Source organism: Phoca vitulina, unplaced genomic scaffold (assembly GCF_004348235.1).
Source record: "Phoca vitulina isolate PV1807 unplaced genomic scaffold, GSC_HSeal_1.0 scaffold26, whole genome shotgun sequence".
NCBI classification, from domain to species: Eukaryota; Metazoa; Chordata; class Mammalia; order Carnivora; family Phocidae; genus Phoca; species Phoca vitulina.
Genome location: NW_022589729.1, coordinates 108,336 through 135,252, shown reverse-complemented (window position 1 = coordinate 135,252; position 26,917 = coordinate 108,336). Strand labels below are relative to the sequence as shown.

General features: G+C 42.0%; 1 protein-coding gene across 2 annotated transcripts; it reads right to left on the bottom strand.

Moving 5' to 3' along the window:
* Window positions 1-1,179: 1,179 nt before the first annotated feature.
* On the bottom strand, window positions 1,180-8,154 carry FCRLA (Fc receptor like A). 2 transcript variants are annotated; one of them, XM_032422341.1, is made up of 6 exons: window positions 8,028-8,154; window positions 4,673-4,690; window positions 4,177-4,329; window positions 3,136-3,402; window positions 2,381-2,665; window positions 1,180-1,528 (listed from the first exon to the last, which is right to left on the bottom strand). In XM_032422341.1, the coding sequence occupies exons 1-6, from the start codon at window positions 8,104-8,106 to the stop codon at window positions 1,230-1,232; spliced, it is 1,101 nt and encodes a 366-aa protein (XP_032278232.1). In that variant the 5' UTR covers window positions 8,107-8,154; the 3' UTR covers window positions 1,180-1,229. The 2 variants fall into 2 exon arrangements, with proteins under 2 accessions (XP_032278232.1, XP_032278231.1); XM_032422340.1 differs by having other exon boundaries at window positions 1,203-1,528; window positions 4,673-4,687; window positions 8,028-8,138.
* Between the last annotated feature and the right edge of the window lie 18,763 nt (window positions 8,155-26,917).

The following is a 26,917-nucleotide window of genomic DNA, read 5'->3' as shown; positions in this document are numbered from 1 at the left end:
TCCCCCTTGAAGATATTAGGAACCACCGTAAAACTCAAATTTTAATACCCAGCCTGATTCTATTCTTTGTTTCTTTGTGGCATGTCATCACATGCACGTTTTTGTAAATCACTGTAGGTCAGTATTGCACAGAATAAATGGCACAAAGAAAGAATATGGTGGATAACATCATACTACATGATTCAGGATAACATGGTAGAATGCTCATTGGCTGAGGTCATTACAAAATGGTGTGCAAATTCATTGACCAAAGGTTACTGTAGAGTCTGTCAAGCTGTCTTTCATTGGCTGTGAATGTCCAATGGCAGTCCAAACGTAGAAAGAAGCATTATTATGGTACCGAAATAGACTTATGTATGTCTTTAAAGAAAAATATTTCAGAGACAAGTATATTAAAACCAATAATTGCTGTTTTGGCAATGTTATGCTTGATCATATATATTTCTGAGTCTAGTAGGATCCTGTGGGAAATTTTTACATACCCCGCTTTTATTGCTTTATGGAAAAGGGTTATTACTGCTCTTCTATCCCAAAGTCTAAACCCTCAGAGACACTATCTTATGCGTATCCTTAACACAGCACAAACTTTAATATGTAGTAGAGGCCAGCAAAATACCAATTTGTAATTAATATTTGCTGATGACACTGGAGGGGGCAGCAAATAGAAGAGGCAAAGGTCCACCCCAGAGTCTAACACCTAGCTTCCACAAGGTTGAAGTTTCTTAATCTCAGCACTACTGACATTTTGGGCCAGATAATCCTTTGTCGTGGGGGCTGCCCAGTGTGTTACTTCATGTTTAGCAGCATCCTTGGCTTCTACTCACTAGATGCCAGTAGCACCACCCCCACAATATGCAAACCAAAAATGTCTCTAGACATTGCCAAATGTCCCCTTTGGTGGAGGTGGGGGATTGCCTCCAATTACTGCTGCATTAAATCCATCTCATTGATTTTCTTTCAATCGCCAGATTCTGGTCTGGGCAAAAGAAGGCAACTCCTGGTCTAGAGAGATCAGGGTTGTTATGTCATGTTATGAGAGAATATAAAATTATAGCTAAATTCTGAGGATCACTTTGTGCACATTTATTTACACTCATCTATCTCAGTTACTCTAACAAAATACTGGGCAATTTGTAAGACTATTTATGGGTATATATAGGACAGAAAGAGGAAAAGTAGAAAAAGTTGAATTTATTGGGAGTAGTTGAGCAATACTGCAAATGAATTATTTACTCATATTTGGCAGAACCCTTTGTGGTCTCAAGCTTCAGGAGGGCAGACAAGTCCCTCAGCTCCATGACTAGGTGACCAAGGAGAGCTCTCATATCCTGCATTTGTTTGAGAAGAGTGCCCATCTGGTGATATAGATGGGGGTCTGGCACCTGCAGAGGAGAGGAGAAGCCTGGATTCTTAGAAGGGGTGGACAGTGGAGGCTGAAGTCCAGGAGAGGCTGTTGGAGTAGATTCTGGAACAGCTAATTTCTGAGGAGCTGGATTCAAGGTGGGGGATGCAGTAGAGCTGGAGGGACCTGTATTATGGGGTAAGAGGCACATGTAAGAGTGAAATCTGACTCTGGCCCTAACCTCATATTCGTGGTCAATCTTTCTTTGTTTTCTGAAAGTGGCTATGGGGTCCAATGGCAGCCGAGGTTTGAGGATTCCCTCATGGTTAAAATTTGAATCGGAGGCTTGGCTACCACAGTTTGAAAATCTTCAGTGATGAGGCTTCATCATTACAGGGCTATAGATATTAGCCAATTCTTACTCTCTCAAGGCAGAACCTAATTCCCTGTAGTGTGGATGTAGTAACTGGTCCTAGGTCAACATCTTCACTGTATATGACATTAGTGTAATTCCTCATCTTTGTGCCAGCCTTCAGTGTTTTGAGGACACCTCCATTGGCCCCTTGGGTCACCTCCTCTTCAAGATGAGTATCTTCCACTCCTCTCCCCCCATTATTTTTCTTATGACATGAAAAGCCCCCTCATTACCCTGGATACCACCTCTTCTGGATATATTATTTCAGGTCAAATGCATACTTTTTAATTGGGGATCCCTGAACTGAACATAAACTCCAGACTACCTCATCTTCATTCTAGATACTATATTCCTGCAGATGCCCAGAGTTCATGTTGGGAGAATAAGGTCTATGGGGCAGCAGCTGTGGAGCTGGCTCAGGTCTTTCTTGGTTTGGTGAGGGTGTGCACTGTGGTCTGAGGGAGAAGTTCCCTATCTGTGCTCTCTTCCATCCCCAGGGACTCTGGCTTATTTTTCCTGCCTCCTCTGTGTCCTTTCTTAACCTGCTCATACCAAACCCCAGCTCATGGGTCCAATCTTTCCCTCACTTTTCATACACACCAGACAAATACACACTAACTTACCCTGCACCCGGATCTCCAGCTTGGAGCTCTGTTTCCAAACTTCGTTGTCCTCAGTGACTGCTTCACACCAGTAGGACCCAGAGTGTGCCTCTGAAGCTGTGGGGATCTGGAATTCTGGGGAGAGGCCCCTGCCACGCACTGTCCTGCTGTCCTTGTAGAAGGAGAAGAAGAGGCGGGCAGTTGACCTCTGCAGGGGCAGCTTTGTCTGACAGCTCAGGGTCACTGGGTCCCCCTCTTTGGGCTCAGCTGAGGGGGTGGCTCTGAGAAGTGGGGCTGGAAACAGTTCTGAGGGAGAGAGAGGTGAGAAAGAAGAGCTCAGCCATCCTACATTCAGGTGGACCCATGCCAGGTAAAGAACCCAGCCACACTTTCCTCCCCCTATTTCCATCAGGAATGAACACTCTTAGTGAAGCTGCATTTGAACTTTTCAAATCTTCTCTCTCTTCAACTAGAAAACATTAGAAAAGACCCAGAGATGGGCAAATCTGACAATAGTCCAGACGCCCAATCAGTGAACACTGGGAAGCATGGCTCTGTAGGATAGAGCTGTGGGAAGCATACTAAACGGGGAGAGGGCTGAATGACTTGAGAATGCAATGCTGAGATGCTGCCCCTCCTGAAGCCCAACTTGGGCATTTGCCAGCAACACGTTCCTTAGCCTTTGGTGATCTTGCCACCTCCAGTGAAAGACAGTCTTGGTCCCTCTGTGTCTCCCCACCTGCCTCTGCCACAAAGACATTCCCTTCAGCTCTCACCTTGGACCTTGATAGCCACAGGAGATGCTGTTTCTGGGCTCCCGGGACCAGGGCTCCTGAAGATACCACTGCAGTGATAGTGCCCGCTGTCAGCCCGTCGCACCACAGCGATGGATAATTCCCTATTAGGTCCAGGGGGACCCATTGCTGAGCCATCTCGGTAGAAGGTCACCTGGGTCAGTGGCCAGTCTTGCCAGGCCTGGCAGCGTAGAATCAGTGGGTCTCCTTCAAATATAGGGCTGACTGGACCTTGGAGGATCAGCCAGTCTGTGACCCAAAGCAGAATTGAGTGTGACCCACTGCCTTCCTTGGGAGTTCCCTGTGCTACCCACATAGACTCCCCCTAAGCTTTCTCTGAGGGTCCAGGTAATTCTCGCCCCTAGTTGGGAATGTAGAACAACTTCTCTAAGGCCTAAGACTGAGGGAACCTTGGCTTTTGGGCTGAATATGGGGAAGATGGCACAGTAATCCCCCGTTATCCACAGTTTTGCTTTCCATGGTCAACTGCAGTCCAGAAGGAAATGATTCTCCTTCTGACATATCATCAGAAGATCAATAGTAGCCTAATACTACATCACAATGCCTATGTCATTCCCCTCACTTATCAAGTAAGCATTTTATCATCTCACATCATCACAAGATAGGTAAGTATTAGTACAATAAGGTATTTTGGGAGAGGGAGAGACCATTCTCATAACTTTTACCATAGTACATTGTTATAACTATTCTATTTTATTATTAGGTATTGTTGGTAATCTCTCACTGATCTCTTACTGTGCCTAATTTATACTTTACTATAGGTATGTATGTATAGAAAAAACTTAATATATTTAGACTTTCTACTCCCTGAAGTTTCAGGTATCCACTGGGTGTTCTGGAACATATCCTCCATGGATAAGGGGCAGGGGGAGCTACTGTATCTCATCCCATGGCCAGTTTCCTGGGGGCGCCTTCCTGAGTGGGCTGGCAGGCTAAACAGGCAGGTTTGGGAAATGGGAGAAAGAGAAGGCCTATACAAGTCAGTCCTTCCCGAGACCTCACCGTAAGACACAATCAGATGGAAGGGTTTACTGAAAGTGTAGCCCTTGACCTGGAAGTCAACTTCCCTTGGGTCCATCGAGTCCTCTTGGGTATCGCAGCTGCTGTCCTGGGTCCTGACCGGTCCTTCACATTGCAGCATCTCAAAACCAGCAGCTGAGGAGGGCATGGTTTGAGAACCAGAAAACAATGCTGTGATTTGGAGGAAGAAGACAGAAACTGCCCTCTACAAGGGAATCTCCAGGGGAATCATCCTTTTTAGAGTGAGAAGGAAGATGAAACAATGCTGTGACTTGGAGGAAGGAGACAGAAACTGCCCTCTAGAAGGGAATCTCCAGGGGAATCATCCTTTTTAGAGTGAGAAGGGAAGATGCCAAATCCCATGTGGGTCTCTTGACCCAATACTTTTGAGTTGATTCACTGGTTTTCAAGTGCTTTCAGTGAATGGACCATGGTATGGGGAAGAGGGCGGGGAGAGAATGGCAGAATGTGAACTCACCAGCATGATATCCAGCTGCTGGTGCAGGAAACCAGAGGCCAAAGGCAACAATGACCCCAGAGCAGGTAGACACAGGACACAAGGGAAAGGGAGATGATTAGATTTTAACACTCACCGGGGGGTGTTTATCGTAAGCCATACACCACTAGGCACTTTTACACATGATTTTACTTAATCTTGATGAGATTTCTAGGTATGTGATTTCACTCCCAATTTTATAAATCTAAGAGAAACAGGCTTAGGATAGTTTGACAACTTACCCAAAATTTCAAAAGGGAGTAGGGAATGGAGCAAGAAAGGAAGGTATGTCTGAGTCCAAAATCAGTGTTCACTGTTTAGATTTGATCAACAGTAGGTCTCAGACCTTCCTTGGGGGTTTCCTTCCAAATTTTCATTTTCTCAAAATTCCCTTGGCTGTTCATCCATGAATACATTATCTACCAATTAACTTCCAGTACCTAGCAGTGTCTCCTCCTTCCTTGCTACCTCCTTTTGGGTCTTCATTTTTCAGCCATCTCTACCTTGATGTCCTCTGTCCCTTAAACTTTCCATGGCAACTGTAGAGCCCTTCCTATGTCCTTCTCTCCACTCCAAACCTCTGCTCCCAGTCTGTCCTGGTAACTATGGAACAATTCTTTCTCTGCTTCTGGGTTAAAACTTAGAGTTAAGGATTTCTCATTGTATCTCCTCAATCTATCTCTTAGCTCCATATTGACTCAGGCAAGGTTAATTTCCATTCTTCTCATTTTCATGACTGCTTCTTGTCCCTTAATCCCTCTCCCCTTCTTCTGGTCCCATGGCCATTCACATATACTCAATTCTTCTCTCCATTCTTTCCTGGTTTACTTGCCTTGGTTTCATTCCACTCCCTAAGACCCAAAACTCTTCTTTGACCCTGTAACTTCCCCTAGCAACGCCCCTTTCCACTTCCTAATTCTCATTACATCAGTACCAGGTGTTCTCTTTAGATCCTCCTTCAGCTCCCTTCACCACCCTGCTGCTACCTTTTTCAGTTCCTCCGCTATCATTCAACTAGACTCAGCCTCCACTCCTTTTTGAACATGAACTTGTGGGTTGCCAGGCACTTCCACTCACTAAATTATGTGGTAGGTATTAGTCTCATTTTATGAATAAGAAAATGGAGTTAGAGGGGTGCCTGGGTGGCTCAGCTGGTGAAGCGTCTGCCTTCGGCTCAGGTCATGATCCCAGGGCCCTGGGATCTCTGCTCAGCAGAAAGTCGGCTTCTCTCTCTCCCTCTGCCCCTCCCCCCAACTTGTGTTCATGCGCACGTGCACTCGCTCTTTCTCTCTCTCTCTCAAATAAATAAAATCTTAAAAAAAAAAGAAAATGGAATTAGAGATATCAAAAGTGAATTTTCCAACGTGACAGAGAGCTAGTTAATAGAAGAAGAATGGCTTAAAACCAGTGTCTGGAGTTCTTGCCACAATACCAGTGCTGTATCTTCATACAGTCACCCAGTCCTGTTTCTACGAGTTCAATAAAATGATTCAACAAAATTTTTGCGCAGGGAACAAGGCAGATGCTAAAAATTCAAACAAATTCAACAAGGTTAAAAAACAAAAACAAAAACAAAAAAGCATTGTCCCTGTCTACAAATAACTCAGTTTAATGGACAGCACAGTCATATGAAGAGATTATATCAGCATGAGGAGGAAAGTAATAACAAAGACATATGACAGGCAGCCATTAGGGCAGAAAGGAGGGTTCAAAGAAGCTTCCCTGGTGAAGATGCCACCCATGCAGAATCTCCAGGGGATGCCTAAAAGTTTGTGAGTGAGAGGGAATAGGGGCCATGGGGAGAGCTCATTTCAAGCAGAGGTAAGCAGTATGAGCGAAGCTTGGAGATAGGTAATAACCCGGTGTGTGAGTGGATAAATACAAGCAGGTCGGGGTTTATTACAGCATAATATGCAGGGCTCATAGGCTAACAGCAGAGGCTGCAGAGGTTAAATAGGAACCAGGCTATGGTGGGACTTGTGTGCATTGGCTGCAGAGTGCAGAATCCATTTCAAGGGCACAAGGCTGAGACATGGAGGTTAGTCAGCAAGTTATTGGACTATCCAAAGTCCACAATGATGAGGGCTTTTCCTAGCATACTATTAGTTCTGTTTCAAGGAAGGGACTGTCTCTAAGAACAGTTTAGAAAGTGCATTTGGCCAAACTTGCTGATTGATCATATGCAGTGGATGGAGAGGGAGGACTCCAGGTGTTCTCCCAAGTTTTTGGCCTGGAAGCCCGGGTGGATGCCATGAATTGAGATCAGACATAGTGAAAGATGAAATTAAGAGAGGTAGGGGCCAGGAGGACAGATGAGTTCAGCTCTGGTCATATTGTGCTGAGATACCTGTGAAACATGCAGGTAGATATGTCTTGTGCAAAGTTGGATCTTCGACTGTGAAACTCAAAAGCACAATTAGGGTTGGAGATACGACTTTGGACTCTTTTTTTTTTTTTAAGATTTTATTTATTTATCTGACAGAGAGAGACACAGCGAGAGAGGGAACACAAGCAGGGGGAATGGGAGAGGGAGAAGCAGGCTTCCCACGGAGCAGGGAGCCCGATGCGGGGCTCGATCCCAGGACCCTGGGATCATGACCTGAGCCGAAGGCAGATGCTTAACGACTGAGCCACCCAGGAGCCCCTTGACTTTGGACTCTTAAATAGATAGTCGTAGTGGTAAAAATGATACAGATAAATGAACTCACTGAGGAAATTGTGTAAAGAGTGAAGGGTAGGGAGGCAGGAAAGCAACAGTAGAAAACACCAGTCTTTAAGGGGAAGAGAACATAAGCCACCGAAGGGACAAAGACAGGTACATGGAGTGCAAGGAAAAAATGGCACATGGAAGTCAGGCGAGCAGAGAATGCCGAGAAAGAATAAGTGACCAACACTGCCCAATGCAGCAGAGAAGTCCAGCAGCAGAAGAACTAAAAGGTGGGCCATGGTGCAGTCCATATGGAAGTCATTGCACCCTGGCAAAGCTGATTCCAGTAGAAGCCAGACTGGAAACACTGAAGTATGAGTGAGAAGTGAGAAAGTGGAGAAAGCAAGTGCAAACTACTCTTTCAAGAAATGTGAGAAAAGGAAGAAAAAGAGTTGAGATGGTAGCTCAATAGGGCATCACAGTCAAGTGGACTTTTAGAATGGAAAAGGCTTGAAGATTTTTATATTCAGAAAGAGCCATTCAATCCTGCACACCAGACCTTCTAATATCTACCCTTCATTTCCCATCTGCACATTGCTTCTTTGGGCCAAAGTCAGACCACGTATCTTTCCATCGATCAAAGTCAGGCGCATCTCCTTTCCCACACCAATGTTCAAACATAGCACTTACCCAGCAGCATCTGGACTGCCCAGAGCATCGTAGGAGAAAAGTAGAGGACCCCAGCCATGAGGACAGAGCCCAGCTTCATGGTGACTGTGTTTAGGTCTCCTGCAGCCTCTAACGCACTGATTTTCTTCAACACGAAACCTCTCAAATTAGAAAAGAGGAAGTAAATCTAACTGTCTCATCTCCTTGCATCTGGGGCCTATTTTCAACCTTGTGATTGGCTTTCATCATTCAGATTTGGCTAGGTTGGCTCCAGCATCGTCTACATCCTTAGGACTGTGGGTGAAATAGTAACACTCTCAATTGTTCAAGAACTCCCCCATAGAGCTCAGAGACCTTCCAAAGCACATTATTTTCTGATATCCCTCTGGCCTTCAGGACACTCTGAAAAGGGTCAGGGCAACAGCCCTTCATTTCACTGATGAAGCAGCTGGGGACAAGAGACAGGGAATTGCTTGAAGACAACATGGAAAGTCGCTGGGAGAGCAACAATGAGAATTCACGCGTCCTGCCCTATCCTGCTCCAAGGCTTCCATGTTTCTGGTGACCAGACTGTCGAAAGGGGAAGTGGATCAGTAATGGCACCCGATCAGATATCAGATTAGTCCCTTGTGGGCTCCAACCAACCAAAGCCCACACAAATTTGTATGAAAATTTCTCTAGACTCATGTCTCAGCTCTCTGTTTCTGCAGCAAGATTAAGGCTATTTAGTCTCAGAGGAAATCTGAGTGTGAGGCAGAGTCCCCTGGGAAAGAGGAGAAGGAAGAAGAAAATTGACTTCCAGAGGACATAGCAGTAAGCCCAGGGCTCAGGCTCAGGGCCAAAGCTTGAGCCACTGATCCTGAGGAAATTAGAGACAGGAGGCATCCGATAGCTGGAGAAACCTAAGGAGACTCAGGAATAAGAGCGATATGGAGGCTATAGCATCTCTCGTCAGCTCCAGGTGGCCTTATGAGAACCGTTGTCCTTGCCTCTGAATGTTTGCTGTTGGATCGAGGCCCCCTTAATGGCGGGGCTCATGCCTCTTGTCCCAGGGACCACACTCCTTACCCTTACCCTCCCCATCATAACACCCACCATGAGATGAAACAAGTCATCAGAAATGGGAGAAAGCAGTCCTGCTTGAAGGCAGAGGGAGGGCCAGCATGACCCTTCAGCTGTGCAGAAACCACAGATCAGAGCACACATATTAGCAACACGGGCATGAGAGAACGGATATTTCTCAATCTAAAATAAGCATTTAGAATAAATTTTCCACTATCTGAGAGGCATATATTTTTGTGCAGGTGGCCCCAGGGAATCCAGCGGGGGTTGAATATGGGCGTGGGGAGAGTCAGTGAGGCAGTAAGCCTTGCAGCTGATGTGATGTGAAAGACCCAGCAGCCTCAGAAGAGGAAGAAAATTGTTGGCCAGACCTAATCAAAATTAAGAAAATGAAATGTGTTTATATGGACCTCTACTCCTAACACTCCCTAGAACAGAGTCTCAGGGTTAGATAGGTCTTCAAGGGGCTTCTAAACCAATCACAAAAATCTTTCCCTTCTTACGCCACCCCTTCTCTTTAACTGCCCTTCCACACTATCATACCTGGATAGAGACCCTCCTCCATACCATCGGCATCAACTCACAAGATCTCAATATGAGAAGCAAGAAGGCCTCTGAAGACGTGGGGTGAAGCTATCGTATTCTTCACACTTAAATTCCTACTAAGGCCTCTGGGAAATTTTACTCACTTGAAGCCTGATCAATGAACTATTTAGAGTAGGAGAAAAAGGCAAACTTTGGCCTTGCTATGTGCTTATGAAGACTGAAATCCAGTTCACTGAGTTAGCTATGCCATCAAGATGGGGAGATGGGGCAAGTCCTTGACTTCACCTCATCCCGGCACCATGGGTTAATGTCTGTTACCATTCCCAGCTGCACCTGGCTTGTCACTAGCAGGCTGATGCTTATTTTTCCTTTGTTTTTAATTGAGTAGATAAAGATACTTATAAAAGATGTGAAGGTTTATTTTTTTATTTTTTTTAAAGATTTTATTTATTTATTTGACACAGAGAGAGACAGCGAGAGAGGGAACACAAGCAGGGGGAGCAGGAAAGGGAGAAGCAGGCTTCCCACCAAGCAGGGAGCCTGATGTGGGGCTCGATCCCAGGACCCTGAGATCATGACCTGAGCCGAAGGCAGACGCTTAACCAACTGAGCCACCCAGGCGCCAAAAGATGTGAAGGTTTAAAGAATAATAGAAAAATATGCAGTTTTGTACCCTTGCCCGGTTGAAGAAATAGAATAATACCTTTATCCTGGAAGTACAGTGTGGGTCCCTTCTGATTACATTCTCTTCCTTCCCCGTGATAATCATCCACAACCCTAATCTTGTATTTATCACCCCCCTTTATTTTATAGTTGCAATAATTTTGTACTTTTGAACTTTCAATAAATAGAATCATATTTTATTTATTGTTCTAAGACTTAATTTCTTCTTTTTTCTTGTGAATTTCTTTTATTAGCCTTTTGCTTGGTCCTTAATTCCTTACCTGCCATGCTTCAGGTCAGATGTGTGTGTGTGTGTGTGTGTGTGTGTGTGTGTGTAGGATGTTTAAACACTTTTTTAAAGAGTAGTTTTAGATTCACAGCAAAATTGAGGGGTGTAGAGAGTGCCCATGTACCCCTGCCCCTACACACCCATAACCTCTGACATTATCAACATTCTCCCAAGAATGGTACATTTGTTACAGTTGATGAACCTACACTGACACATTATCATCACTCAAAATCCATAGTTTACATTAGGGTTTACTCTTGGTGTTTACATTCTATGGGTTTGGACAAATGCATAATGACAGATACCCATTATTATAGTATCATGTGGAGTATTTTCACTGCCCTAACCACTCTGTGCTCTGCTATTCATCCTAAACCCTGGTAACCACTGGTCTTTTTACTGTCTCTATAATTTTGCCTTTTCCAGAATGTCACAGAATTGGAATCACACAGTGTATAACCTTTTCAGATTGACTTCTTTCACTTAGCAATGCGTATTTGGGTTTCCTCCATGTCTTTTTCTGGCTTGATGGCTCTTTTTTTTTTTTTTTAGCCCTGAATAAAATAAATAAAACTACTATGGACACTTACATACCAGTTGTAACATACACATAGGCTTATTTATAGTGAGATATAATGGACATAAAACATTATATTAGTTTCAGGTGTACAACATAAGTATTCAATATTTGTATATATCATAGAATGACTACTACAACTCTAATTAACATCCATCACCACACATGGTTACAATTTTTTTTTCCCGTGATGAGAACTTTTAAGATCTACTCTCTTAGCAACTTTCAAATATACAATCCAGCATTATTAACTAGAGTCCCCATGCTGTAGTTATAACCCCATGACTTACTAGCTTTCATTTTTATTTTTTTCAAATACCATTTTTTTTAAAGATTTTATTTATTCACCTGACAGATAAAGACATAGCAAGAGAGGGAACATAAGCAGGGGGACAGGGAGGGAGAAGCAGGCCTCCCGCCGAGCACGGAGCCCGATGTGGGTCTCAATCCCAGGACCCTGAGATCATGACCTGAGCCGAAGGCAGACGCTTAATGACTGAGCCACCCAGGCATCCCTAGCTTTCATTTTTATTGAGCAACTAGGAGTAGACTGGCTGACCCAGAGAGGTGTAGGTGTATGTTTCACTTTTTTATTTTTATTTTTAAATTTTTATTTATTTATGTAATTATGTATTATGTGTGTACTTCTATAATTTTCTATTGTCATAAAATATACACAACATAAAGTCAACCATCTTAACCATTTTTAAGTGTCCAGTTCAGTGGTATTAAAGACATTCATAATATTGTGCCACCATCACCACCATTCAACCCCATTACTCTTTCATCTTATGAAACTGAAACCCTGTCCCCATTAAACAAGAACTCTTCATCTTCCCCAGTAGAAGGGCATCCACCATTCTACTTCTATCTCTATAATTTTGACTAAGTACCTCAGATAAGTAGAATCGTATTTGTTTTTTATGACTAGCTTAGTTCACTTAGCATAATGTCTTTAAGATGCATCCATGTTGACGCCTCTGTCAGAATTTCCTTTCTTTTTGGGGGGCGCCTGGGTGTGTCAGTCAATTAAGCATCTGCCTTCAGCTCAAGTCATGATCCCAGAGTCCTGGGACTAAGCCCCACATCAAGCCCCGCATTGGGCTCCCTGCTCAGCCGGAAGCCTGCTTCTCCCTCAGTCTGTCACTCTGATTGCTTGTGCTCTCTCTCTCTGACAAATAAACACATAAAATCTTTTTAAAAAATTAAAAAAAAGAATTTCCTTCCTTTTTAAGGTTGAATAATAAATATTCCACTATATATATGTACACCACATTTTGCTTATCCACGGATGGACAGTTGGGCTGCTTCCACAATTTAGCTATTGTGAATAATGCTGCTAAGTACATGGGTGTACAAATATCTCTTCGAGACCCTACTTCCAATTCTTTGGGGTATATACCCACAAGTGGAATTTCTGGATCATATAATACTATTTTTAATTTTCTGAGGAACCACCATTCACTTTCTGCAGCAGCTGTTCTAATTTACATTCCCACCAGCAGTGCACAAAGGTTCCAATTGCTCTAAGTCCTCAGCAATACTTGTCATTTTCTGTTGGTTTTTTTTTTTCTGCTAGTAGCCATCCTAATGGGTATAAGACAGTATCTCATTATAGTTCTGATTTGCATTTCCCTAATGATTAGTGATCTTGAGCATCTTTTTATGTGCTTATTGGCCATTTGTTTATCTTCTTTAGAAAAATGTCTATTCAAATTCTTTGCCCATTTTAAAATTTGATTTTTTTTATTGAGTTTTAGGAGTTCTCTGTATGTTCTGGACATGAACCCCTTAGCAGATTTATGATTTGCAAATGTTCTCACTCATTCTGTGGGTCGTCTTTTCGAGATGTTGATACTGTCTTTTGATGCAAAAAATTTTTAAATTTTTATAAAATCCAATCTATTTTTCTTTTTGTTGCCTATACCTTTGGTGTCATATCTGAGAAATCAATGCTAAATTCAATGCCATGAAAATTTGTCCTATGTTTTCTTCCTAAGGGTTTTATAGTTTTAAATCTAATACGTTTAACTATTTAAGAAACTGTCACACTGTTTTTTTCAAAGTCGTTAAACCATTTTACAAACCCACTAGCAGTGTAGGACAGTTCCAGTTGCTTATTCATTTCTTCCAAAAGAGAGACAAAAGGAATAAAGGGAGAGTGTGAGGAAGGGAGAGAGGGAGAGAAAGAGGGAAAAAGGGAAGGAAGGAGGGGGAAAAAGCAGGAAGGGAAGAAAGGAGAGAGGTAGGGGGAAGAAAAAAAAAAAGAATACACTCAGGTCTAGTTTCAGGTTGCTCAAGTAGAAGCTCGAAGTGTCCAGACAAGCCAGACATGAATTGACATGCCGTAGATGCATGCTTTTCGTGCACAGATTTTAGAACATACATTTAGAAAGCATGCACAAGGATGCACTGTCTCCCATGCACCAAACCTCTCACTCAACAGTTTCTCTTTCAGGAAGTGGCTCTAATTCCTCAGGAAAGCTAATCCCTTACCCCCGGGACACCAGAAGTATGAGAAACTCACTCTGCTGGTTGGTCTCATTTTCACAAGGAAAACACACATTCCTGGAAGATAGTGCCCTGAGCTTTTCCTTTAACTCAACTGCTGGCAGCAAACAAAAGAATTAAGGATATTTCACAGAGGATAGTGCCCTGAGCTTTTTCTCCTTGAAAAATTAATACTGGTTGAGGTTCTTGGGCCACAGAGGATCAAAAATATATATGTGTGTGTATTTTTTTTCTTACTCTTTCTGTGATGATGGGTCTGCAGATTCATCCAGCAAAACAGGGTAATTCTGAGCTGGCAAGAGGTAGAGCACAGAGGCGGGCAGGTTCCTGTTGGTGCCCAAGATGATGATCTATCTCCCTTCTCTTTGCTGCTTTATTTGGGCCTGTCAACACAGAGCACAGCCTTCAGTTCTCAGCTGCTCGGTGTATTGCTTCATGTAATTTGTTAATTAACTGAAATATATCTCTCAATGTCTTTGTTGAAGTAGACTATCTAGCAGAACCACAGGCTTTTCCCCACCCCCAACAAACATGAACGAAAAAATGAAAGGGTCAGTAACTGCTTCTTATTTGACAGAACAATTTTACAACTATGTATTCTGTGCAAGAATACAGAGATGTCAATTACAACATTATTGTCCAGACAACACATTCTAAAATAAGATAACCAAATAGAATCACGGGTTTCCTTTTGAAGGTGATTTTCATTGAACATGGCAATTTTTTTAAAGAAGTTCTTCTACAAGGCCCCCTTAGTCAAGTTTTACTTCCAAAAACAGATTGATAATAACACAGCAAGTTGGTAAACAATTATGAATATTCACACAAGTCTCTATTTTACTCAAGAAAACAAGACTGATATTCTCATAAAAGTCTTTCATTTAACACCTTATCAAATTGGATTCTTTGGGCCAGCTTTATGGTGTAGAAGGATAATGCTTCTGTTGATTCAGAAGAGAAGGGATACTTCTTTCATCTCTTTCAAGACTCCTTTTATTAGTTACAAAGTCTTTAAGTTTAGGGCCTGCAATTTTATTGGTTATCACTGTAAGCAAAAAGGGGGCCTATAAAACTCTATTTTACTGGTAGAAATGATGTAGAAATGAATAAGATCTTACTTAATATAACAACATAAGGCACATAGAATATCAAGCTTCCAAATGTTTTTTGCAACAATACTTGCTCATTGGAGAAAGTGTCAAAAATACAAAAAAAGGAAACAAAGAAATAAAAATCATTTGTAATTCTTCTACCTAGAGACTTTTCTTATTAATTGTTTCATTTATTTTCTTCTTAGGTGTTCCCCTCCCCCAACAAGCTCAGGGGGAAAACATAGACTATGATTAATTTTATGTACTGGTAGAAAATATAAGTTTAAATATGTATATTAAATACATAAAGCTCTAGGGGTGCCCGGGTGGCTCAGTTGGTTGGGGGTCTGACTCTTGATCTCAGCTTGGGTCTTGATCTCAGGGTCGTGATTCGGGCCCTGTGTTGGGTTCCATGCTGGGCATGGAACCTACTTAAAAACAAAACAAAACAAACCCCCACAAACAAACAAACAAAAATACAAAGCTCTAAAAAAATATATCTAAAACTCTAGATATCTGGAGTAGGGAATGTGGAGTAGAGGTACTCTTCCTTATTTTCCTACTAAATGCAACTAAAAATTCTGGATGTTACATGTAAAAATAAAACCCTTAAAAATGTAAAGAAGTGGGGCGCCTGGGTGGCTCAGTCTGTTAAGCGGCTGCCTTCGGCTCAGGTCATGATCCCAGGGTCCTGGGATTGAGCCCCGTGTTGGGCTCCCTGCTCAGTGGAGAGTCTGCTTCTCCCTCTCTCTCTGCCTACTTGTGCTCTCTCTCTATCTCTCTGTCAAATAAATAAATAAAATCTTTAAAAAAAAAATGTAAAGAAGAAGGCAAACCAGCTAAGGATCTTGGAGCCCAAGAAACAAATGATGGTATGTTCCCTGGGTTTTCCTTTTGCTTTCTATATCCCAGACTTGGAGTTGAAAGAGCCAGCAGCCCAGAAATGCAGTGGCACAGAAAAAAAAAAAAAAATTCCCAGCAAAAGCCTGCTCTCTTTGGCCAAAGGACAGGGAAAGGGACAGTTTAGCATGACTGAAAATATTTAGACAGTAAATGTTCTACTTCAGCAACTCAAAGGAAAAAACTATGGCCCCACCACCACCCACAAAAACCTTAGAAAACTGGGGTGACTGGCTGGCTCAGTCAGACTCTTCCTCTAGGGGTCATGTGTTCCAGCCCCATGTTGGGTGTGGAGATTACTAAAAACAAACAAACTTAAAAAACAAAAACAAAATTATTAGAAAAAGCATCAGTAGACTCCAGAGCGGAGAAAATTACCACAGACCATTATATGGACATTATATAATAATAAAATGGTCAGGGCGCCTGGGTGGCTCAGTCGTTGAGCGTCTGCCTTCGGCTCAGGTCATGGTCCCAGGGTCCTGGGATCGAGCCCCGCATCGGGCCCTGCTCGGCGGGAAGCCTGCTTCTCCCTCTCCCACTCCCCTTGCTTGTGTTCCCTCTCTCACTGTATCTCTCAAATAAAGAAATAAAATCTTTAAAAAAAATAAAATAAAATGGTCAATCCACCAAAAGACATCCCATATGTATATATACCAAACAACAGAGCTGCAAAACATGTGAAGCAAAAATGATAGAAAAGTTGACAAATTCACAATTATAGTTGGAAGCTTCAACACTCCTCTCAACAATTGTTAAAACAACTAGATAGAAAATCAACAAGGATATAGAAGAACCTACAACGCCATCAACCAACAAGATCTAATCAATATCTATAGAACACTCCACCCAATAAGAGGAGAACATACATTCTTTTCAAGTGTCCATATACTAAAATAGACCATATCCTGTGCCAAAAAAACTGCTCAACAAATTTTCAAAAATTAAAATCATACAGAGTGTGTTTTTCAGCCACAGTGGAATCAAACTAGAAATCAATAACAGAAAGAAACAGAAAAATCTCTAAACAGTTGGACACTAAGCAACATACTCCCAAATAATCTGAGTCAAAGGAAATTAGGGGCCCCTGGGTGGCTCAGTCAGTTAAGCATCGGCCTTCAGCTCAGGTCATGATCCCAGGGTCCTGGGATCCACACATTGGGGTCTCTGCTCAGTGGGGAGTCTGCTACTCCCTCTGCCACTCTGCCTACTTGTGTGCTCTCGCTCTCTGTCAAATAAATAAATAAAATCTTTAAAAAGGGGGGATTAAAAAAAGATACACTGGACTGAAAAATGAAGATACAACATATCAAAATTTGTAAGACATAGTTAAAGCAGCATTGAGAGGGAAATGTATAGCACTAACTGCATATACTAGAAGAGAAAAATCTTAAATCAATGATCTAAGCTCCCTGGAAAAAGAAGAGCAAAATAAATCCAAACAAGAAGAAAGAAGGAAATGATAAAGATGAGAGCAGAAAAACAATAAAATGGAAAATGGAAAAACAATAGAGAAAGTCAATGAAGTTAAAAAAAGAGAAAATTAATTTTTCCTTGAAAGACAAATAAGACTGACAAACTTCTAGCAAGACTGACAAAGAAAAAAGAGAGGAAGAAGACATAAATCACCAATATCTGGACGAAACAGAGGATATCACTACAGAAACTGCAGATATCAAAAGGAAAGTAAGGAAATACTATAAATAATTTTATGCACATAAATTCGACTACTTAGGGCGCCTGGGTGGCTCAGTTGGTTAAGCGACTGCCTTTGGCTCAGGTCATGATCCTGGAGTCCCGGGATCGAGTCCCGCATCGGGCTCCCTGCTCAGCGGGGAGTCTGCTTCTCCCTTTGACCTTCCCCCCCTCATGCTCTATCTCATTCTCTCTCTCAAATAAATAAATAAAATCTTAAAAAAAAAATAAATTCGACTACTTAGATCAAATGGGCCAATTCCCTGAAAAGCCCAAACTTCCACAATTAACCCAAAATTAAATAGATAATTGAATAACCCTATAATTTTTTTTAAAGATTTTATTTGCTTAAGAGAGAGTGAGAGAGACCGAGAGAGAGAGCGTAGAAGGAGAGAGAGAAGCAGACTCCCTGCTGAGCAGAGAGCCTGACATGGATCTCCATCCTAGGACCTTGAGATCATGACCTGAACTGAAGGCAGACACTTAAGTGACTCAGCCACCCAGGTGCCCCAAATAACCCTATAATTAAAAGGAAATTGAATTCATAATTGTAAAACTCCCCAAAAAGAAATCTCAAGGCCCAGATGGTTTTCCTGAGAATTCTGCCAAAAATTTAAAGAATTAACCTCAATTCTACACAATTTTTCAGAATATAGAAGAGGGAACACATCCCAAATCATTTTAGGAAATTATTACCCTGATACCAGAGTCAAACAAAGAATACATGTTATTTTCAAGTGCCCATGGAACATATTTGAGATAGACCATATACTGGGCCAAAGCAAATAACAGGCTTAACACACACACACACACATACACACACACATCACAGACGCATATCTCTCATGAATATAAATGCAACAATCCTTAACAAAATATTAGCAAATATAATTTAGTAACATCTAAAAGGAATTATACACCATGACCATTTAGGGCTTATTCCTGGAATACAGGGATGGTTCAATATTTTAAAAAGTATTCAATTTAATCCACTGTCTTAACAGGCTAAGGAGGAAAAGTCACATGATAATGGTAATCAATGCAAAAAAAGGCACTTGATAAAATCAACACCCATTCATGATAAAAACTCTAAAAAAAAAGGGTGGGGGAATAGAAAGGAACTTCCTCAACTTGATAAAGAGCATCTACAAAAGACCTACAGCTAGGGGCGCCTGGGTGGCTCAGTCGTGAAGCGTCTGCCTTCGGCTCAGGTCATGGTCCCAGGGTCCTGGGATCGAGTCCCGCATTGGGCTCCCTGCTCAGCAGAGGGCCTGCTTCTCCCTCTCCCACTTCCCCTGCTTGTGTTTCCTCTCTCACTGTGTTGCTCTCTGTCAAATAAATAAAATCTTTAAAAAAAAAAAGACCTATAGCTAACATCGTACTTAACAATGAAAAACTGCATGCTCTCCCCCTGAGATAGGAAACCAGGCAAAGATGATTGCTTTCACCACACTTATTCAACATAACTCTCTGCCCCGGGCCAACTGTTCAACCACAGTGTTGTTAGGGGCGTCGCTGGGTGACCCAATAGTCAAATTTTTTTCTCACCGTCTGGGATGCCCCTGGGGAGATCTAATTTTCTCTCACTCTTTCTTAATGCCTGAGAGCCCCACACCTCTCTTCAGTAGAGGTATTAACTCTCATATTGGTAGCCCCTGGGCAGACTAGCAATTGCCTCCCCTTAATAGAGGCTGATATTAATTCCCAGGTCTGGGCAACTCAGGCTGAAGTGGGTTGGGCCTTAACAGTAGTGCCTGTTCCCATACACCTTAAGGACCCCACAACTTTCCCTTGTCGGAAAGGTTTTTTGGGCATAACAGGACCCTGTGGCTCATGGATACCAGGATATGTAGAGATAGCACACCCTCTCTATTGGTTGATCAAGGATACCCAGACAGCTGGTACCCATCTATTAATGTGGGAGCCAGAGTCAGAAAAAGCTTTTTAAAAATCTCAAGAGGGCCTTGTTCTGTGCTCCAGCTTTAAAGGAAATGGCCTTGGGTGTGTTAATCCAGGCCCGGGGGCCAGCTCAGCAGAAAGTGGGATATTCACCAAATAGAGGAGCACAGAAGAGGTGGCTCTGGTATCAGGAAGAAAATCCACTGGTTTTCCTTCTATTTCCAAAACTGCCTGAGGTGCTGGGTTCCCCATGGTCGCTGTTTCAGAAGAGCCATCACGGAGAGCCCCGGGGCCCGTCAGTCCCGATCAGGGGTGCTGGCCACCTGAGTCCTCGCAGATTGAGGTCCCCAAAGGCATTCAGATTTCCAGTGACCCCCTCCACAAGCGGGACAAGGGTTACAGGGCCTTGGTTTTTGCCACGGAGGGCATTCTCACTTCCTGTGTCCTGGGCGGCCACAGAGGCCAGAGCCTTGGGAGGCTGAGCTGGCGACAGCATTCAGGGCCACAACTGAAGCCTCAGACTTCCTCTTTAGCTCCTGTTCCTCACTCTGCTCTTGGTCACGATTGTAACAGACCCGCCGGCAGCTCGTTAGAGCTCTTCTAGGGTCCCCTCGGGGCCAACAGCCAACTTTAGCAATTTCTTCCAAATATCTGGGGCCGATTGGGCCTTTAAGAATGATCTCAGCCTCAGAAAAACCAGGGGAGGTAGCTGTGTATGTAATGAGAGCCTCTCATAAGAATACAATAAGGGGGACACCTGGGTGGCTCAGTTGGTTAAGCGTCTGCCTTCGGCTCAGGTCATGCGTGATCCCAGGGTCCTGGGATCAAGTTCCGCATCGGGCTTCCTCAGCGGGGAGCCTGTTTCTCCCTCTGCCTCAGCCTGCCACTCCCCCTGCTTGTGCTCTTGCACTCTTTCTCTCTCTCTCTCTCTGACAAACCTTAAAAAAAAAAAGCTCAAAGTTTAAAAAAAAAATACAATAAGAAAGTTGTCGGTGTTTTCCTCCTGAGTTTGGGTTGACAGTTAGCATCATGTTTACTAACAGACTAATATCCTTTACCAGACACTTTGAAAGCTATCTTAACAATTACCCATGAAAACTTTGAGACAGACAAGATTAACCACCATTTTTTACCAACAGACCCAAATATCCTTTAAAAGCACAAACCTATGTCCAGTAATCAATGTTTTAGCACTTTATCCTATTTGGAAAAGACCTAGATGTAATCCCATTTTTTTTTTTTTTTTAAGATTTTATTTATTTTCTTGACAGAGAGAGACATAGCGAGAGCAGGAACACAAGCAGGGGGAGTGGGAGAGGGAGAAGCAGGCTTCCCGCAGAGCAGGGAGCCCGATGTGGGACTCGATCCCAGGACCCTGGGATCATGACCTGAGCCGAAGGCAGACGCTTAACGACTGAGCCACCCAGGCGCCCCGATGTAATCCCATTTATCATCCAAGAAAACTTTCTTACCAATTACCCACGAAAACTTTGAGACAGAGAAGATTAGCTGCCATTTTAATTCGAGCTTATTTGACCTTCAGCAAACCTAGATAGAATCATTCCTGGTTCTAAACCTCATCAGCTCAGACGGATGAGCAGATACCATGTTTTTTTCCACCAAAGTGGAAATATGCAGTTCATGGTAGGCCAGAGAAGACAGGGAATCTCCCCAAAACAAACAGTTTCGGCAGCTGCTTGGGAATATTCATTAAAGTCTCTGTCCTGAGGTAGAACTAACCACAGTTGGCTCCAATTATAGCCATTTACCTGGGAAATGAAAGAGGGAGAAGCCCCATGTACTGCTCAATCCCTGTATGATGCAGGCTTGGAAGTGATAGTGATACCAGTTCCCAAGGGGATCATTAGGGTCCCAATTGGGGTCTTGAGGTGGTACAGCCTGGGCTCCAGTTGGAAACTGAAACCACCCATGGGCTCACCCATCCCTTGATCCCTGTATCTTTCAGCAGTGGCCAGAACCCCACATTTTTCTGCTTCGGAGAGGGTCTGATTTAACAGAAAGAAGCATTACATCCAAGTTTGGAAAACTTTGAGGTCCCCCTTCATCTCAGGTCTTGTAGCGGCACTTCCCCTTGCTCCCCCTTGGAGCACTACCTGTTCTTGCAGAGGGTAAAGCCCTCGAGCAGCAGTAGGGGTTCCAACATAGGGTGGGACAGGTACGGGGACCTGATCTTACCCTAGGAAAGATGGAACCAGGGGTGGAGATTCCACTCTGGACTCCATTTGCCTATCTACTTTTGATGTGGATGTGGTGTTCCTTTGTTCCTTCGCCCCACCCCCCACTTGGGGGGCGGGGCCCGGAAGAGAGCCACCAGGAGGCTGGGATCTATCCTATCTTGATGAGATCAGAACAAAAGAAAATGAGCAGCCTTTTTCCCAGTTAAAACCAGGAAGGTAAAGTCCCTCAGGTGGCCATGGCTCATCCTCCAACTTGTATTGTGGCCATGCCCCAGAACAAAAGAAAATGAGTTGCCTTTGTCCAGTTAAAACCAGGAAGGCATCCAAGTAAATGATATTGAGTGATTTACGGGTCTGATACCCTTCCTATAGTCTATAATGCCAGGAAGGGACTCTCAAGGAGTAAGGGTCATGGTCAGGTCTACAGGAAAAGAGGAAAAAGTGTCCCTTACCTCAATTTCTTATAGTTGATCAGGGAGACTTGGGAAGAAAGGAAAAGGTGCCCCCCACCACAGTTCCTCCTCATCTTTTTCCTGATGTGTGGCCCTAGTGACTCATGCGACTGACAGCCAGAGCCCCATGTGCTCTCTGCGAGGTGCTGGGAGTAGTTGCACTTACCCAGACTTGGCCCTACTTCCAGAGAGTGACCTGGTTTCCTCACCCTTAAGTCTCCCTTAGAAATCAATAGATACACTAGACTTCTTTTAGTAGAATTGTTCTGTCTGGCATAGCCACATGAAGGGACAAGATGGGGCACCCAGGGAGGGGAAATCCACCTGAGATGAGCCCTGATGGAACTGAAAAGTTGGGAGATCCCTTAAATCTTAGTTCTTTTGCCCTGCTTGGCCATTTCTTCACATAGGCGGTGTAGCCAGTCTGAGGGTTGTCCTAGTAATGCCTAGGATAGGGGACCCTCTCAGGTCCTAAGAAAAGCAGTCTTTTCAACAAATAGCTACTGAAGAAATTGGTTTTCCATAGGCAAAAAAACAAAACAAAAAACCCCCAAAACAAAACAAAACAAAAAAACCCAACCCAAGTCTCACACATCATTAAGAAAAAAAAAGAAAGAAAGAAAGAAAGAACTCAAAATGGATCATGGACTTAAACACAAAATGTTAAAACTCCAAAACTTCTAGAAAAATACAGGAGAAATTTCTTTGGGATCTAGTGCTAAGAGTTCTTAGACATGATACCAAAAACATGATCTATCAAAAGACAGAGACTTTCATTAGATACATGGAAATCATAAATTGATGAGTTTAATTTATTTGACTGAGAGTAGCTATAGAAATGTATGTTACAAGGTGTTTGATGAGAAGTCTTAAGTAATCTTGTTGATATAAACTGTATAATTTAAACACTCTGATGAAATTGTGCTTTTCACAAAAATAAAAGAAGAGAAATAAGGAGTATTTAATTCCAGTGGACACAGGAATACAGTAAACAAAGAGACTACCCTAGTGAGGTAAATATCTTAGATGATTTTAAATATATACATATTCCTTGGTGTTTAAAAAATATAAAAGTATTAGAATTAAGGAAGGGGATATTATTTAAGATTAAAAGTTATTGCAAATAGAAAAGATTACAATGTACAAGATAGAATGCAAACAAGAGAGAAGACTTGATCAAAATATCAAAAGCTAATTCTGTGAAAAGCCCAATAAAATAGGCCTTTGACAGGTCTGATTAAGATAAACAGAGGTATAATGATGTCTTTAGTATTCAACCATTAAACAACAATATTTTGTTTAATATCTATGAAGTCATGTGATGACCACAAATCTTGGTCCTGTTATTATAGAAAATTGAGTTATAGGGAGTTGAGTTTATTTCCCTAAAGAGGAAAAGGCTAATAAGAAGGAAGATCCTTTTCCTGAAAGATCCCAAGAAAGGTTCAGGAATGGGAGGAATTAGGTACAACACAAGATATAGATCAATAATGATTTTGGGAAAAAAAAGGATATATCTCTGTATAAGGAGAAATTAGACACTTAGGGCCTCTCTCCTACCCAACAGGAGTGGGTATTTCCAGGAGACTAATTTTCCCCCCAACATAGTTAGAGTCTCAAAAGAAATTGAACAAGCTAGCAAGTACAGGTGAATTCAGGTGAGTTGAGTAGGCATCAGTGGCATCTGGTATACCATCCAGGCACCATTTTTCAGGATGCCCTGGCAAGGAAGTAAACCAAGATAGGAAGACATAAGATTCAGGAAAAAGGAGGTTTAATACAAAAGACAGAGGCAGGAAAGTCCCAGGACAACAGCAATACATGAGGGCCTAGAGATCAAACAATCGAAATTAGTGCCAAAGAACAGAGAATTCCAGCAGAGACTTTTTGCTGATGGAAAAAAAGGTGGGGGGGGGGGTAGTAGAAAGAAAGAAAGAGAAACTGAAAAATTTCCTGGTACATTTGACCACGTGGGAAATAGTATTAAGTTGTTTCACAATGTTTTTGAAAAATTGGGGAAAAGCTAATAATAGATACATAGACAACTAACCAAATGACAAAAATGAAGCAGTTATTATCTCTAGAGAGGAAAAGATTGTTCAGAAAAGGAAGTGTAATCAGAGAACACTGTGTGTCTCAGTAATGAACAGCAGTCATAAAATCATGATAAAGCTGCATTGGAGCAGTGGGTAAGGAAAGTGGGAAGTGTGTAACGATGGTATAATAAGAGTAGTCTTCATATTCTATGGTGGGAAATCAAATGGATAATATTTAATATTGAAAAATCAAGAGATAGCAGCAGATTATATCATTGGAAATATGGTGGTAAATTAACAGAAGACATAGTTAAAATTGTTGAAAAGCATTGCCTCTGGGGAACAGGACAGAGGGGATGCAAAGAAAGGGTCAAAACCCAGCTATTTCTTATTATATGCCTTATGTTCTACTACATAATTCAAATTGTGTGTGTGTTACTCTAATAGAAAAATTTTAAAAATGTTTAAAAATGAAAGAAAGCACTATCTTCACATATACATTTAAAAACATTTAATGCAGAAAAATCACATAGACCACATCACCATGCAATGAAAGTAGGAAATAACAACAAAGAAGATAATGCTTATTCTTCTTGGAAATAAAATGAACCAAGAAAATACAACAGCCTTCTATATCAAACTTAAGAAGAAAGTAAAACTAGGGGCACCTGAGTAGCTCAGTCAGTTGAGCATCTACCTTTGGCTAGGGTCATGATCTTGGGGTCCTGGGATCAGCTCCATGCTTAGCAGGGAGTCTGCTTCTCCCTCCCCCTCTACTCCCCTGACTCATGCTCTCACGCTTGCACTCTCTCTCAAATAAATAAATAAATAAATAAAATCTTTAAAAAAAGAAGAAAGTAAAACTAAAGTTATAGATTATTTAGAAACAAGTAACAACGACAGGAAGACATATCAAAATCCAATGGATGTAGCCAAAATAACAAAAAGAGGAAAAATTATAGCCTTTGTGAATTTGTTTATAAACAGTTTAGAAATAAATGAGTAATGCAGTAAATCTAAATAAAGTAGAAGAAACAATGCATTAGGAAACAGAAGGTAAAGACCTGATCAATAAGACAAAATCTGTGACAGGACTAATAAAACAGACAAACCTTTGGCAAGTTTGATTAAGATAAACAGATAAAGTGCTCAAGGTGGTTGCCTCTCAGAATGATTAAGCTAGGTAGGTTGTGGTGGGTGATTCCCCTTTCTAGTGATCGATTTAGGAATGGGCATGTTTCTTAGTCCTGACCAATATGATATGGCAAGATTTCTGGAGAAAGGTTCAACACTTTTAAGAAAGAGACACATAGAAGATGTAGTTAGTCCCTTTCTTTCTCTAGATTTTTGGGTATGATGCTCAGAACTGCTATAATCATCTTGCCTCTAGCCCAAGGGCAGTGCCCAGAGAGTTGCAGAAAACTGGACCCAGAGTCTTGATGTACTGGAGACATCCTGTCTCTGGACTTTTTGTTATATGAGATAATACATTTCCTTATTGTTTAAGCCAATTTGAATCATGCTTTCCTGTTATTTCCAGCTGAAATAATCTAACTGATAGAAGAAAGAAAGCCCAAAAACTAGGTATGAGAGGGGGGAATGTAAGTACAGAAACATAAATTATTACCAAAAAATAGGAAAAAATGTAGTGTACAGCTACATTCCAGTAAAATGGATGATTTTTCAAACTTGACTCCAAAAGAGATAGAAAAGCCTGATGAGACCAATAATGACAGGACACAAAAGTTTGTCAAAGATCTATCCCAAAAAAGGTATCAATCCCATAGGATATTAGAGGAGGAATCTATCAACTTCAATTATCTACTATAAGAGGAAGCTGACAGACATTAGAAACTATAAGAAACAGGGCAGATTTAAGGATGTAGGAAGTTGGTCTCATCCAGGCAGTGTCATTTGGGATGAACTTCACCGCCTTCAGTCACGGTCTAATCTGTTCCAGACTTAAATTCTAGGGAATCAGCACCTGTTTGACCAGCTTGGGTGCACGCTGTCCTCTGGAATCAGGTTTGAAGTCTGCCCACCTACCCACATGGACTGAGAGGGGCAGTAAAGCTGTTTCGCCAAAGCAAAGCAGTCTTTGTTACTAAAACCAGGGGAAACTCATGCTGGGTAGGGAACAGTAACAGAGTCCATTCTAATCAGATTGGCAAAAATTAAAAGTGTAAAGTGCCCAACATTGACAAGGGTGTCAGGAAATGGGCACTCTAATATACTTTGGGAGGACATGTAAGCTGCTTTTTAGAGACAATATGAGAGTATCCTTTAAGCCAATGATTCTGCTTTAGGAATTTATTCTTCAGAAATAGTCACACGTGCTGTCAAAGATAGCATCCAAAAAAGTTATTTATTGCAGCATTGTGTACAACACTGACCAATTGGTAACATTTAAAGTGTTGGTTAAATAAAATATGGTATAGTATTTGTACTATGGGATACTATGTAATCCTTAAAAAGAAAAAAAGCTCCATGGAAAGAGCTCTATAATATATTGCTAATCAAAAGAAAGCAACTGCATAAGCATATGTAAAGTATAGTCCCACTTATGGTCTTTAAAAAACCATAAATAAGTGGGGCGCCTGGGTGGCTCAGTTGGTTAAGCAGCTGCCTTCGGCTCAGGTCATGATCCCAGGGTCCTAGGATCGAGCCCCGCATTGGGCTCCCTGCTTGGCGGAGAGCCTGCTTCTCCCTTTCCCTCTGCCTGCCACTCTGCCTACTTGTGCTCTCTATCTCTCTGTCAAATAAATAAATAAATAAATAAATATCTTTAAAAAAAAACAAAACCATAAATAAGTGTTAGATGCATACCAAAAAGTCCAGAACCAAATCCACACCAAATGTTCAACAGCAGTTACCCATAGAAAAAGGAACAAGACCGGGTGCAGTGAAAGGGAACATTCACTTTTACTTCTTTGTATTTCTGTAGTGTTTGAGCTACCTGCTTACAGTGAGCATGAATTTCTGCCTATGTGTG